Source organism: Coffea arabica, chromosome 11c (genome assembly GCF_036785885.1).
Source record: "Coffea arabica cultivar ET-39 chromosome 11c, Coffea Arabica ET-39 HiFi, whole genome shotgun sequence".
Lineage (NCBI taxonomy): Eukaryota > Viridiplantae > Streptophyta > Magnoliopsida > Gentianales > Rubiaceae > Coffea > Coffea arabica.
The window spans coordinates 42,787,480-42,803,489 of record NC_092330.1 but is presented as its reverse complement, the minus strand read 5'-3'; the positions used below and the strand labels follow the sequence as shown (position 1 = coordinate 42,803,489).

Genomic DNA, 16,010 nt, shown 5'->3' with positions numbered 1-16,010 from the left:
TTTGCACATTCCAGGGAATGATTGCAAACAATTGCAATGCAGATTATTGGGAACGATATCAAAAACTTGCAACTTCCATATAAAATTCTCACTCTAATAATTTTTATGGTTAATTATGCTAAGCCCCCTGAACTTATACTCCAGCTACACTTTGAACCCCGAACCAAAACAATAGGCAGTTTAAGCCCCTTTGATATATTTGTTCACCAAAATTTTGCGTGCGTATGTGTGTGACAGAGTATGTTTGATATGTTGGAATGGGAGCGTCAGGGAAACGGGTTGAGTTTGTGTCAAATGTCTGTGCATGTCCGTGAAAAAAACAAAAGAGAAAATAAGTGGACATTAATATGGTAGTTTAAGCAAAACGAGGGGCAAAAAAAAAAAAAAAAACTATCACTTAAAATTTTATGTACAAATTAAGTGATGCTTATTCTATACCGAAGAACAAGAAAAACTAAATGGTGCTCCATCTATATTGAAAAATAAGAGAGTTTTGTTATCAAACACCCTAAATAATGCAACTTCAAAAACTTTTGATAAAACTGAAATTTCAGTACTAAAATTTAAATTTGCTGTATCTATGAGGTCAAATTTGTTAAATTTGAGCACTGAATTAACAAATTTTATTGTATATGTGTTACATAGTTTAATACCAATATTTTATTTTACTATTCTATTAAATTAGTTTTTTTTAATATCAATTATTAATATTGATAAACTTGAAAACCAACACAAGAAATGAATATATGTCTTTGTCTATATGTGAAAATATGTTACATGAGAAAAGAAATATGTATTTTTTTGTGTACAATAAATAGATTATGTATGAAAATATATATTGACAGATTAAAAGAAAAAAAGTGGTAGAGTGCAATTGCGCAAGAGAGAAAATGTGTGAGCAGGTACATGTGTGCAAGAGGCGCAATACGTATGTGCGTACATGTGTGATAGTACGTGTGAGAGAGAGAGATTGTGTGCATAAAAGTGTCTGGATATAGGAAATAATAATTTTAAATGAATATTACGACCCTAGTTCAACCATTCAGCAAATCAAATCATTACACTTTCCATTAAAATTTTGTATAGAAATTGACTCTTAAATGGTAAAGAAATTTTGTTATGAAACAAACTTGAACAAAAAAGAACTTGACACATTAATTTTAAATGCTTAACGTGGTAATCAAACATCCCTTAGTAGTACATCCACTATAGGAATTGTGTAAAAAACCTTGGGCCGGTAACATTTTGCATATACAAGCTCATACCAAACAATGTGCTGCTGTAAAAGAATTCTCAATGCCATTCCCAGGTCTTTCAGTCAACACTTGATACCCTATACCTGATAACTAACATCTAACTATCGGTTAGCAGCTGAGAAAACACTACAAAAAGAAATCAAACCTACACCGCATATGGTACAACTAATGTACAGATAGTTCTACAAGCTATCGTAGCGAAGTGCCGCAAAGAAGCAAAACTTTGTACAGACTTCCAACTCAGTTCTTTCGAGATGTTTTTGGGCGCGACTTCATGCTGGCTCGTCTAGCCACATCCCACGCCTTTTGAGGAACGAAAACACCTGCTTGTGATGCAAAAAAGGACTCATAACCAGGTGAATCAAAAGCAAAACCAGTATGCTTCGATTTCTCTCCTGGTAGCTGCATTATAGCATAGCGTCGTGCCTCATCTGGGGTAAGTTGATTCCCAATCTCTAATAATCCAACCTTGCTGGCGTCAGGCTCATGCCTGTGAATTTCCTGAACAATCTGGTAATCATAGGGGAAGAACCATCTCTGGGCGCTGAAACCATATCATCAACAGTTTAGTGAATGAACAAACTTCTACTCACAGAAGAGTAGTGTCTATCATACAGCATGAGTAAGGTGGGGGAAGAAGGGCAAAAAATGTGTGCAGCTACTTGTCTAAAGAAACCTTCAAACAAAGATCATGATACAAAGGCATAGTTTGCTCAAAATAATTAAAGACAACCACCCAGACATATCTATGCATATTAAATGTCTTGAACCATAATCACTGCATTCAACACGTCAATATTTCTGAAGGACTAAACAAGAGATTCTGAAAAGAATGAATAAAGCTTATATATACTGACAGTGTATACACTATCACTGTTGGATCCATGACACAGTGCAAAAGTTGAATTCCAAGTTCATATTTTGCATAATTGTCATTTATTCAAAACTGACAGCGTATAAACTGCCAGTGTAAGAAAGATGAATCCGAAAAGAAAAGCCCGCAACTGGCCAAAATAACAGACAACAGTAGGTCAAAAAACCTTTTGCATACTTTTCAGCTGAATTTAAGCAATGATCCAATGCAACTTAAAAAAAGTCAGAACAGAAGGCCTTAAAGGATCTTACCCCTGGTATATAAAATCACAAAAAAGTGCAGCTATAGGAACAAGAAGCAGCGTCAGGTAGAAATAAATCGTACTCATCAACACATAAATGACGAAATAGATATTTTCCTGCACCATAGAAAAAACCCCAAGAACATCAACATGTGAAATTTTCTACACTAAAACAATGGCTATTCACACTGCTGACCTGATCTTTTGGCAAGACGATGCCAGAGTAAATAAAGACAAATATAAACCAAGCTAATATACTCCCACCAACAGTAACATGATGCCACCTTGTAATTGTATTAGACATCATAAGAAGGCGCAAGTTGACAGTAACTACAACACATGTGAAGGCCATTGTACTGACATCCCAAAGACCAAACATTTTCCCTGCTTTATTCATTCCTGTAATACTAGAAGCTGTCACAAAATGATAGAATACGAGAGATTGATAAATTGCAAAGAAAGCCCAAATTGCAATGACTCTCCATTTGAAGAATGTGTTTCTTATTCCTTCCTTGTATAATTCCGGATATTTCTTGGAAAGGGATGCACTAACATCCTGCAAGAAGTCACATATGAATAGTGTCAAAGAATATAATAAATTGCATACTGAGCCTGCATAAAAATTTTTTGGCATTACAAAATCATTAAAATGAATAACAAAGCAATCAAATGCACTGTTGGAATTATGCAAGGTAAAAAACCAAATTTCATAAGTATAAGATTACCTTCTCAAATATTCCTAGGACAATCACAGGTAAGGCAGTGAAGATAACATTGTAGAGAGACTGAAACCAATCATCATAGAACCTTTGACCAGAAAATCCAGTATGGAATGTGAACCAGAACTGGGTCAGAGTAAACATCAGATTCTTGTAAAAGAAGTACGTCACCACCTGTAAACAAAACAAAACAAAAATTGAGCTTAAGATGCAAATCAAAAAGCACAAGATAATTGCAACGACAATGTGACTGATCACTGCTAAATGCATTCGATGACACAACGAATGGATCCGCCAAGCTGATACAATAAAGAATCCACAATGGCTCTTATAATTCATCAATATATCTTTTTTATTTTTTATTTTTTGGGGGAAGGGGGCCCGGGGGGGGGGGGAAGGGAAGGAAAATACCATACCTTGCATATCCTAAGATACGACCACCTTCCATGCACAAGAAGTAGGTCTGTGAGAAAGCGGAACTGAGCAATTGCAAAATCACTGGCCATTACTGCTTGCATCCCTTCCTGTCCACTTATTCCAACACCAACATGAGCAGCCTGAATCATGCTAACATCATTGGCACCATCGCCAATACTGAGTGTGATTCTCTTTGCACCCTTCTTAACCAGGCTTGTGACCTACAACCAATAACAGAGTTTCCTGAAACACTTGAACATAGAAGTATATGACTTGCAGACCAGATGCTATTGTACAGGCTAACACAAAATAATCAACTTCATACCTAAAAGATTCTTTAGTGCCCACATTTGAGGTACACAAGAAAAAAATTATGACAGCTAAATTATGACATTTTGAATGAAACAAGATCATGTGCAGAGAAAAGTTTGGGCCCATCTTCCAAGCAGTTTTTCAGGTTATGCCAGAGGAACAACTGTGACGTATAGCTTATATTTTAACACCACCAATACCATAAACAATAATATATATACTTCTGGCTACGTCCTTGACAGAAAGGAAACGTAAGAAAGTTAAGGTGTTAGCCTCATAAATTAAATCAACGGTTTCACTTGATACACTCTTCAATAAGAGTCTTAAGAACATCACCTGTGCTTTTTGTAAAGGAGAAACTCGACAGCAAACCACTGCATTACAATTTAAGCTCAAATTCAACAGCATTACGCGCAAACTTGGATCTAATGCATACATCAAACACTTCCCATCAATCACAAGGGCTAATTTTGTTTCTGATCCAGTACGAAGATACTGTAATGCTTCTTCATAGCACCTTTTCAGCTCATTCTTCACATTTTCTTTCATAAACCGAGCAAGCTCCACTTGGTCACCCTAAAATTAGGTTTATGACAACTTAAGCCTTTGACATCAAAATTCACTAAAGAACTGTTTTACAGAAGAAATGTTACTCACTCTGTCTTCTACTTCTCTAACGGCATCAGTTTCAGAGCTGATGATAAATTGTTTCATGCTGTTATTAATCAATTTGCAAGCTGTACCAAAAAATCAAATGAGATATTCCACTATCAAATTAATATGACATGGAAACTCCTAGAATGTGCTGATGAAATTATGAAGCTGAAGCTAAAATACAATGAATAAAAGTTTATTGTTGCCATTAACGTAGAAAAGAATAGAAATGAAAAAATTGAATTCTAAGGGAAAAAATTACCATAAGCTATATTTATTGCTGTCTCCATCTTGTCCCCAGTAAGCACCCAAATCTTGATACCAGCCTTTGACAGAGTCTCTATACAAGTGGGTACCCCTTCCTGAAGCTTGTCTTCTATAGCAGTGCACCCAATCAGAACAAGCTCTTTTTCAATGAGTTCAGCTACCTGCAAAATAAACAGATAGTTATTTGCAGGAAAAAAGTATCAGAAGCGGCTTATATACAGTAAAGGTACACCAACAAAAAGCACATTCAAATACATATGCTATCAAAGAAATTGATGTTGTGCGTCCACTTCGATGATGAAAATTGACAACCTAAAGAACCTAATGTACTATATCCACACATTCTAGAATATAGATGAACATATTGCACCAAAAGCCGCACCAGCATTCAATACTTTTCCAGAAAATCATTGGACCTAGCAAGACAAATCAAGATGCTGCACCTACAAATCACATTTTCTTCACATCCTGAGATTTTTTTTTCTTTTTCGTTAAAGGGAGGTGCGGTGGTGTGGTGGGGGGCCTTTGAAGACATTTTTCTAGCTCCCCAGATAGTGATGGATAATAATGAAAAGATGGAAAAGGTTAAATGCTACCATTAAAAAGCCAAATGAAAAGCATCAATAACTGGAGCACCAATCAAATGCCAAATGCCTCACAAACCAAAATCCCAATGTAAGAAACCACCAGAACTTCAATGGTATTTCCCTCAGAAAGCTAGTTTTAACTTTTGGTAGAAACTCAAATTAACACAGACCTCATCTAATTTCTTTTCACGATCCCTTAAAGAAGATTTTGCCTGAATATATTTCTCATTCCAACTCTCATACACTTCAGAACTCAAATCTCTGTAGGCCAGGCAAAGCGTACGCAGTCCAGCAGCTCCAAACTCTTCCAAGTGCTCCCTACTGGTTCTTTTCAGTTCATTGTCTCTGTCAGCCAATCGTTCATAAATTACAGTATCTGCACCCTGCGAAAAAGCAAGTACTGTAAAAAAAACCATCTAGAAAGCCTAAAGACAGGGTTCAACTCGCATAGTCAGTCCCATGAAACCATTACCTTGCAGTACAACACAAGTCTGCCATTTGAATAACGACAGACAACAGATTGGCGCTTCCTTGTACTACACACACCATAGAGTGTTTAAGTCAATTTTATGAAACATAGCATATAATCGCTACCATCATGCAAGTAATAAAATATAATCACCTGTTGAACTCGAGGACATTCAGGATCTCATAAGGAACATCTTCAACCTTTCCCATTCTCTCCACGTGTGATTCATGGACATAAATTGTAGTAGGTGTACGTCTGCAAAAGCATACTTCACCAATTACCATCACAGATGCTACTGACTATCTTTAAGAGAAAAGTAATCTCCTTTTCTATATTTTCTACATGAAATGCAATTTTCCATTCTGGATTACCCCTCTGAATGGTCATCCTTACTATGCAATGGCCAATTTCCTTGAAGGTAACTTTAACTAATTCCAACTGTTCCCCCAAAACTATACAGAGTAATAAATTTTCGCCCATACAGGTGAATTGATTATCTCATTTGTTCAAGCACAAGATCCATATCACTTTCTCATTCCTATCTAAATTGACAATTCGACTATCATTTGGAGATGAAATCACTCTAATTTAAGGTTAAACATCACTGAATGACGAAAAGATCGATTTTTACAAGTCTTATCATTCATAAGTCATTATTCATGCATGCTTACTTAAAAAAGAAGAAGCCAAAGTTCTTGGCTGCTGTAACCAAAGCAGCCTCATCAGGGGAAGCAGCTTGGTAGCGAATTTTTTCAGGGGAATCTTCACCTTCAGGGAGTACAGTATGACAAATTGCAAGGCATCTGAAGAATTCCTACACAAAAAAGAAAAGCTTTTGTTGATGTTGAACAATGAAATCTTTTCATTAGATATGTACATGGTCATCAATTATTAGATGTAGTAGAACCAACAAAAGCAACAAACACTTTACTTTCAAATTTAACAACATCACAATAGCATAATAAATAAGAGCAGGAAGAGGAGAAAAGGGAGGAAAACTAGACTGAAAGCAAAGGAAGCATCAGATTGCACACAACAGTCAATTCACAAGTAAGGCAACAATGTCTTGATAGCTTAACACAATTGACAGGAAAGGACAAAAAATTCTAATAGATACAAGCAGTGTCCCCAGAAGAAGGTGCACACCAAATCAAAAAGGTAAAGTTGCATATCACAGAGTGCACACAGAGACTTTATCTCATTTACTAGCTCTTCTCCATCCGATTCTATGAAAAATTAAATAGCTGAAGGCAGTGCAACCGGTACAGAGAAGAACATTTCGGCAAATGAGTAACTGGATAACAATGAAAACTGAAAGCAGCCACAAAAATTATAGGTCCACATCTCAGAGAAAGTAATTGTGATCAAAAGTGGAACAAGAGCACCCAATGACCAACATATTTTGAATTGGATAATGGGAAATTCAGTTTCTTTAAAGATTGAGCATGTAAATCTTAACTAGTTCCTATTTTATATATTCTACCTTGCATAAATCAGGATTAGGTTCATTCCGCCAAGCACCTCTCATAAGCCGAGCATCATCAAAGTTGAAACCCTTTTCATGTGTAGCATCTGACGATTTCTGAACCTGTATGAACTTTATGACATGAAAACATGCATGACTGCAACTAAAATACAATCTCTCTCCTTGTGATGGCAGATTAACTTACCTCTACTTTCATTCCATTCCTTTGAGCAGTTCCAATCTCGATCTCGCTGATACCAGTACCATATATTTCTCCTCCAATTGAACATTTAAAGAATTCCATTAAGTTTCTTGTCAAAGTTCCAGTTTTATCCGAAAAAATGTATTCCACCTGGTGAAATAAGATGATAAATCCAGTTGCCAGAAATCAGCTTGAGTGAATTACAAAAGAAAGATGATGACAATAATTTCTTCATCCATAGGATTGTGCTCATGTAGGAAAGAGAATAAGCAAAAGTGAAAGCAGATAGATTTTCTGCATCCCGTCCAATCAAGAAAAATCATTAATAAATAAATTTCACCTGCCCAAGTTCTTCATTCAAATTAGAAGTCCGTGCTAAAGCCGGGGTGTTGCTCTCAAAATGATACATATGCAAATCATTATTGATAAACTGAGTGGACTGGATAAATTTTATCATCTGAAAAGGAAAAGAAAGGCAAGCTTAGATGAGACTTATACACATACAATGAAAAGAAAATGCCAGACACATACCTCGACAGAGACATAGAGGGAGATGGGAATTATTGGAGAATAGAGTGTGATAAGAGTGAACATGGTCAAAGCAGCAACCTGCACAATTAATACAATCAGTAAAACAAGAAGCAGTATAAAAAACAGAAAGCAGAAAAAACATAAATAATCTCTCCATCACCGCAAATCGATTGTCTGGATTGGACTGTGCATCTGAGTTCTTGCTAAACTGTAAGTAATAATACTTCCGATTGATGAAAATACCACTGCAAAAATTTTGAACAATAAGTCATCGTGAAAGTGTGAGCATGCTTCAAATGAAACCTCTATTTCATACTGAACATTTTGGGGAAGAGAAGCTAACCTGCCCACAGCACCCAAAAGGCACATGCAGAAGAGGACACAGAACAGAGTCAAAATAAGTTTGTCAAGTTTCTTTTCTAAAGTACTTCGCTTTGATGGGATTTTCATTGCATTCATCATGACCTGCAATTTGACCAAGGAGGCCATGGAACTGGACATTATGAAGATGAACAGTAAAAATGATGGCAAAATGTGAGAAATAGAACATAAATATGGACAAAGCCAAGCCAAAAAGTTCACATACAAAGAAATAACATTGATAGAAAACAGTAAAATATCTTTGCTTAAGCACGTCTTATTGTAGAACTAAATTTTTTAGACCATACCCAACCCAGTACCGTGAAGACTGCCCATATAGACATTGTTATTGTGTGTTACTATAACCAGAATGGAGGAAATCTAACAAAGACATAGTGCTGCCATATATAGTAGTACCTTCGTCTCATGCCCCGTGAAAATTACAGCGCCAACGATGAACTCAGTGTTCCTGAGACTACATCCCTGTGGAAATTTAAAGCAAAAGTCAGCAGGTCAAATCATAAACAAGTTAGGCAGCAAAATACCAACGTTAACCAGGCAAGCAAGTGTGAAGAATAGAAACATAGTCCCACCATGAAAAATTCAGTTGAAGAAAAATAAAATTAGGTGAGAAATGCATGCACTAAGAAAAGCATATCAGACTGGTATATGAATGAACAAGATTTGAACCCCACAAACAATGAAGAAATAGTCATTCATGGAAAGTATGACAAAATTTGCACACAGATAATTAAATAATATGAATGATGTTAAAACAATCAAAGAATCATAAAGATGACAAAATGAAGCCGTACTCGCAGTAAAATCTGATTAGGACTCAGGGGCAACGTCTGATTTTGAATTATCAAATTGCCAGTAAAGGTGTACAATGAATTGTTAGGTTGCTCACATTGCACTTCACCTGCAACTTATAGAAAGACACACATGAGATAGTAGACAATAATGGGATGATTACAGAATATATCAGTTGATTTATCATTGTTACAGGGGCTATTGATGCTAGTTAGAATTTTCTAATAAATTGACTAGCTTAACACGAGGATATATAGGCAAAAAAATGGATAGGTAGAACCTTTAAATTCAGAGACTCTCTCAGGAGTCAAATAATCCCATGTCTTCTCTAATGCTTTTCTGATCTTTAAATTTGTTTCACCATCCAGATTTGCAGTCTGTGACAAGACAAAAAGAACTACAAGCTGAGAGAGAGAGAGAGAGAGACAGAGAGAGGAGAAACAGACAGACAGACCAACAAGCCAGGTATACAACAGATAAGATCATGTCATCCTTGCGAATGCAACATAATCAAGAGTTCAGTTACAGGCGAAAGTCAATGGGAAAGTCAACTGCACAAAGAGCTATACCTCAGTGTAACAGACCCCATCCGGATTAGGGCTGGCCAGAAATAATAAATCAGCAGGAAAGAATCCATCCTGCTTAACCTGAAAAATAGAGCAACACATGCTAAATAACCACAAAGATGCCAATTCTTCCAAGCACTAAGAATGGAAGGTCAAAACTGTAAATATAAGTTGCCTTGAGTCAATTCTGATGAAAGTTCAGAACTGTAAAGTTGCCCCGAGTCAATATCTCTGATACTTGTTAAAATATAACTTCGACATCAAAGTAAGGATACCAATATTCACATAAAAGACCAGCAGGATATTAATATACTATTGCACTCTTCTGAAATAAATAACAGTCTATACATCTTATTTCTAAAGCAAAGCAGTAGTGCCAGGGAAAAGAAGAGAAAAAATCCAAAAAAAAAAAAACTAAAGCTACCTGAATCAATATGTGCGGAAGTTCCCTTCCATATTAAGTAAAATCAACCATAAACATAAAGGTTTAACCAGTGTGGCAAAAATGAAGCTCTTCACAAGAAAAAGGAGATAAATGTTGGAAAAGTCACAATCAAGACAACAACCACAGATAGAAGATGCATGAGCATAAGAGTAGGCAACAATCTTAGTCCAGCTATACATGAATACAATAAATGGGTAAACATCATAAATTCGATTTACTTACTCTGATGATGTCTCCAACCTGAAGTTTCTTCCAAGGAACAGATATCCACTTTTGATCTAGCAATACATCGACTGGAGTATTATTAATTGCCATGTCATTTTGAAAACGCTTCTGTTATACACAGGGCACAGGAGAATAAAGAAAAAAAAGGTGAGAAATCCCTTAGGCCTAGCAGAAGCATCAGGAAAGAAAGCTCTAAGTTCTTGATTAGATGCAGATCAAATTACTGTTTTATATATTAAGCCTATTCAAAGACAAGTAAAGCTTTTGACAAATTGGAACATTCATCCTATTAAGTTCAAAAACATAAAGAAAACAAACTAAAGTTATCTGATAATACTCACCCAGTCCTCCCATGCCTCCTTTATCAGAGAAACAAGAAGCACCAAGCTCAAAGGAAGCACATTTGTAATTGGACTTACAGGACTGCAAGGAAGAAAATATAAAAATCAGAGTAGCTAAAACTCCCAAAATCACTAAAAGCCCTCCATCCAAATTCTCTCTGATGCTATGGGAGTACACAACTCCATAAAGCATTACAAACGTCACTAACTCCCAAAATCACTAAAAGCCAACTCCATCCAAATTCTCTCTGATGCTATGGGAGTACACAACTCCATAAAGCATTACAAACATGCACTAAGTAATCACTAAGTAATGTTTTGGTGGTAACATTTTGGTAACACAGGGTAAGTAGGAGATAATAGCAGTACTAGATCTCCACGATACTTCTGGCGAAACCAGTTAAAAGCTGAGGCACACCTCATATCAACTGTAAAAGAAACTTGAGACAAAAATTTTGATGAGTTTTACTATAACTCTCATGCTTGAGGTTTTTTTTCACTTTTTCCACTATTCTTTCTATATAACAATACTCTATACCAACATCGCCCAGAAAGAACAACATGAGATGCTAATTTAGAAGCAAAATTCAGTGCATGGAATCCAGATTCAAGTGATGATTCAGAACTAATAAAGCCATGGGTCTACTTGGATGGTGTGTTTTATTGATGTTTGTCTACAACTTTACTGTAGCTTACTGTAGAATGTTTTACAAAAACCTTTCCATGAGCCACCCACAACGCCGCTCAATCTGGACATGACACCCACCAGCAACTCTCACCACCATTCCCCACCCACAACCGCCACCGGCAACCACTACCGCCTCTCCCTCACCTGCCGCTGCCCCTCCCACTCCCTACTTCTCCACTACCCCCAGAAGCACCCCTCTCACCACCCCCCACTACCGGCCGCTCCCACCCCCATCCCCTCATCCTCTCTCTCCACCATGGCAGTTTCATCCTCCTCCCTCTTCTTTTCTCCCTCTCCTCCAGCCCGCCACCACGGGGTATGGGAAGGAGAGAGAGGGAGAGAGGGAGGAGAAGGTGAAGGTGGTGGCAGGATGGGTGGTGGTGGAGAGGGAGATAAGAGGAGGAAGGTGATGATGGGGATAGGTGCTGGTGGGGAAAAGAAGGGAGGAAGAAAGTAGGGGGGGGGGGGAAGAGGTGGAAGGAGGAGGAGAAGAGGGGAAGAGGGGAAGGGAGGGGAGAGAGGAAACAAGGAGAGAGGGGGAAGCAGAATAGGTGGCGGAAGTGTGGGGGAGGGTGGTGGCGTGGGGCAGCCGTGATGGGAGGAAGTGGCAGCCGCAGAAGGGGAAATGGTTATGGAAGGTGGTGCGAGAAGGGAAAAAGGGTGTGCAGTTTTTGAGTGTTTCTTTTTTTTTTTGTGGTTTTTTTTGTTGGGGGGGGGGGGGGGGTGGGTGGGTTTGTCTTACAAAATTAGGCTGTTTGAACAAGTTATTGTAGCTAAAGTTGAAGAAAAACTTTCACTATTAAAAACATGCAAAAAAACAGGGGTGCCAAATGAACCCCGCATTTTGCTTGCTTCTTGACAAGTTAGAAGATAAATTTTGCAACAAACATACCTGACGGGAGTGCATGACAAGATCGAGATCATAAGGAAGTAAAGGTTAGCCACCCGCCTGAACTGTCAGCACAAACAACAGCAAGAAGAAAAGATAAAGTGAAATAGACAGCAAGGTTACATCTTGTGAAGAATTGCAGAGATGATAATTTGAAATTACTGACTATTAGCATTAATGGTATAACAAAATTTACCTGTTCAAATAACCCCTTTGGGAGAAATGTAAGCACATCATATTTTGTGGTTGACACAGAATTTCCCTGAGAAAAAGAGTTTCAGTAAACTAGAACCAAACTTCATCAAAATTCGAAAGTAACATTAAGAAAAATAACTGAGAAGTTTATATCTGTTTTAAGCTCCAAAATTCAATCTCAATAACCTTTCACATACAAATCAATGATATCTTTCCAACAAATCTTAAAAACATCACTTCACTCACAGGAGCAAAGAGTCTTGGAAGAAAGACTTATGAGTACAATCAGTTCACTTTGCAGTCCAAAGTTTAGCTTTAGACATCTGAACAGGCAATGGTCTCAGTATGGCATCACATGCAATTTTATGCAATTAGATATTATTTTTCGATTTCTTTTGCTCCTGAAACTATATGCCAACACACAAAACTAGATTGTGACAATTTTCACAACTACAAATGAAGACATTTTCAATACAAAATGACAAAGCTAGCTTAAGGCTTAGAATGTGCTACATGGTTGAAACAAAGTTCCAGTTGTTGGGAAACAGTTTCACCAAAAAAAAAACAACTACTAAACTTAATCATACAAACAAAGCATCAAATTGTCGCATAGTCAGAAAGGTCTATACAGTGGACCTTTCAAAGTATCAGCAAAGATGCTAACAGACAACTTGAAGAAATAGAACCAATCATAAACCAATTTCATTCCAACATCTCTCTCACGTAAGCAGAAATCAGGCCCCAATGGCTCCATCCAGTGTTGAATGTCTTAATCGAGCTGGACATCATAAAGCCATTTCTCCCTGTGCCTGTGTTCTTTTGTACGAATTGAATCACAAATCTTAGCTTCTCTCAATCCATCAGGAGAAATTAGTTATTCTAATTGCATGAAGAACCCAAATTGACGATAAACTAGATGGGCCAAGCTTCACTCTCGCCATAACACTAAGACTTGACAGCTTCCACATAAGATCTTTTTACAATATCTAGTTCTCTTAGAAAAGGAACAAGAAAATAGTTCAAAACAACTTGTTGTTAAAGCTCTAAAATACTTCTTTTTAACTCAGTGTGGAAAGGGAAGATAGAATTTAAGATAGAATACTAGACAAGATACCATGACAAAGATTAAATGTCACAAAGATTGACATAGTGTTAAATGCATATTAGAGTTCTATTTTCACGTAAATAAGGGATTCAAGTGGCCCTACATACATTGTTAAGGTTATGAATGTACTGAGAACAAGGATTCTATGCATTCACAATTTGCAGAAGATGTTAAGGTCTTAAAAATTCAGACTTAGTTTAAGAAAGAAACAAATTCTTTTCTATTATCAAGAAGTTAAATATTCATAAATAACATACGTTGAGCAAAATAATAAACTCCATTCCAATTGATTTTCCTCACAGTTATTCCAATAAGAACATCTGTCTATTTCCTAAATGAACAATAAGACAAGAATGACTCAATAACATTGATAATTTATCAACTGAAACTTAAATGCACAACAATCCATCTAATTGTGCACCATATACTGCCACCAGAAAAGGCAAAAACAACTCGTATCATTCTTTTCAACTTTATAAATTTGAAACGAAGACAAAACAATCGTCCATCTTTATATCCTAATAACCACTAGCCGCTGCTACCAACATTTAAACATGAAGTAAACCTTCGATGAGCCTCCCAAAAAAAATTACTGCCCTTCAAAGAAATTCGTGCCTACGTCACCATCCCACATTTCGAAGTAAATCAACCAAGAGGAGAGGAGAGGGGGAATAAGCAAACGTCTAAAACGTAGTAAGGAATGAGAAGTTGAAAAGTTAAATGGACCTTGAATTTGGCGAGGGCATTGGCTTCACGGTCATTACAAAACACGGTACGGTGACCAGGTGCCTGCGGCTGGACTCTCCCGAGTCGAACAGTTCGAGACGAAGAGACGTGCTCCGTCATAGCCATGCCTCCGGTGTCTCCGCCGCCGCCTAACCTCGATCTGGATCCCCTCCAGCCCGCCATACTACTGCCCTGTAATCCCTCCGATCGCACAGAACCGATCAAATCAATTCCGGAGACTATCACGTTGAACAATTCTCCAAATCTTACCTCACTTCAAATTTCCTTTTCATATATTTGAATAAATTGGGGGAATATTAATTAATTGCTGATTGAAGTGTGATGATAATAGGACGGAAGAAGAAGGGAGGGGCTTTTGTTGGTAATTCAGCCCTTTTTCGTTAAATATATTACAGATTTGATATTCCACCATCTTTGTTCCGCGTGAAATCCATTACTGCATTTTTTTGGCGAAAATTTTTGAGATGTAGTCCCTCAATTTTCGAAGTATAGTTTTATACTCCCTCAATATATCAAACAATGCACTAAGCTCCTGTCGTTGTGAAAAGGTAAAAATATATAAATTCAGTGGGAACAAAATACATCCTTTATAGTTTATTTTTTAGATCACTTTCTTATAAATTTGTTCTCTATCTAAATTATCAAATCTTAACATGACAAATAATTTTTACAAAGTAGAGAAATAATATATATTTTTTCAACATACGTATTGAATTAAAAAGGATTGACGAAATGAGTTATCTAATACTAATTTGTTAACATGATGTTATATTATTTTCACAACATCATTCACTAACAATAAAAAAAATGATGATTTACTCTAAATCTAAATTTTATGGTTAACTAAATAATTTCTTTCATGCAAAACTCTCTTTTGATAATTACATTTCATGACTTTACAATGCAATTAAAAAAAATAATAGTAAGAAAATGGCGTTTGTGGATCTTACTCACTAAAGTATTTGTTTTTTTTTTAGATACATGAGGCAAAAAAGGATGAGTTGCAAAGATGAGGGACAGCATTTGCAAATTTTTACGTATCGACTGTGGGGATTTAGCAACTCCTGGCTGTGCGCGTTGAGCACTTTCTGCACGGGTTTTGAGAAATAAAACTCCGGACAGTTTGTGCACGCGCGGAAAGGAAAGTGAAGGTTAAAGAGGATGTCATGGAGAGGAGAGACGACAACGTTTATTTCACGTGCAGGATGCTAAATTGCGCCGTCAACGAAGTTTGTTAATGGGGGCTGAGAGGCGATAGAAAAGGGCCGTTGTCGTGATGATCATGGAGCGGACAGTTGAAATTTTAGGTGATGACGTTGGATGCGGCGGTTAGAATAGAAGAGGTACATCTGTACTGCTCCCACTCTTCTGCGCCAATTTCTGCAAAATAATAATAATAATAATAATAATAGTTATTTGTTTCATGAATCACTTCTTTATTTTTTTAAATTATTTTTTAATCTCACATACATTAACTCTTTTTACTTTTTGTTTACTGGTTGGAAATTATAAATTGAGAAGCAAAAATTTATAGCATAATTTGTATTTTCAAACTCTATGTTGTAAAAATGCTATAGTTAATGTCAAAATAATAACATAAAAATGCCACTTCCAACATAAGTTTTAATCTTATCTAGAAGAA

At 36.7% G+C, this 16,010-nt stretch overlaps 1 protein-coding gene across 2 annotated transcripts; it reads right to left on the bottom strand.

Moving 5' to 3' along the window:
• Positions 1 to 1,130: 1,130 nt before the first annotated feature.
• LOC140016726 (phospholipid-transporting ATPase 3-like) lies at positions 1,131 to 14,798 on the bottom strand. 2 transcript variants are annotated; one of them, XM_072070328.1, is made up of 27 exons: positions 14,348 to 14,798; positions 12,518 to 12,583; positions 12,325 to 12,386; positions 10,745 to 10,826; positions 10,401 to 10,511; positions 9,737 to 9,814; positions 9,448 to 9,544; positions 9,170 to 9,276; positions 8,772 to 8,837; positions 8,338 to 8,459; positions 8,155 to 8,239; positions 7,995 to 8,072; positions 7,804 to 7,920; positions 7,467 to 7,613; positions 7,280 to 7,384; positions 6,468 to 6,610; positions 5,950 to 6,051; positions 5,800 to 5,863; positions 5,498 to 5,710; positions 4,736 to 4,901; positions 4,477 to 4,556; positions 4,156 to 4,395; positions 3,507 to 3,728; positions 3,097 to 3,264; positions 2,568 to 2,927; positions 2,382 to 2,488; positions 1,131 to 1,800 (listed from the first exon to the last, which is right to left on the bottom strand). In XM_072070328.1, the coding sequence occupies exons 1-27, from the start codon at positions 14,528 to 14,530 to the stop codon at positions 1,497 to 1,499; spliced, it is 3,675 nt and encodes a 1,224-aa protein (XP_071926429.1). In that variant the 5' UTR covers positions 14,531 to 14,798; the 3' UTR covers positions 1,131 to 1,496. The 2 variants fall into 2 exon arrangements, with proteins under 2 accessions (XP_071926429.1, XP_071926430.1); XM_072070329.1 differs by having other exon boundaries at positions 12,325 to 12,381; positions 14,348 to 14,533.
• Between the last annotated feature and the right edge of the window lie 1,212 nt (positions 14,799 to 16,010).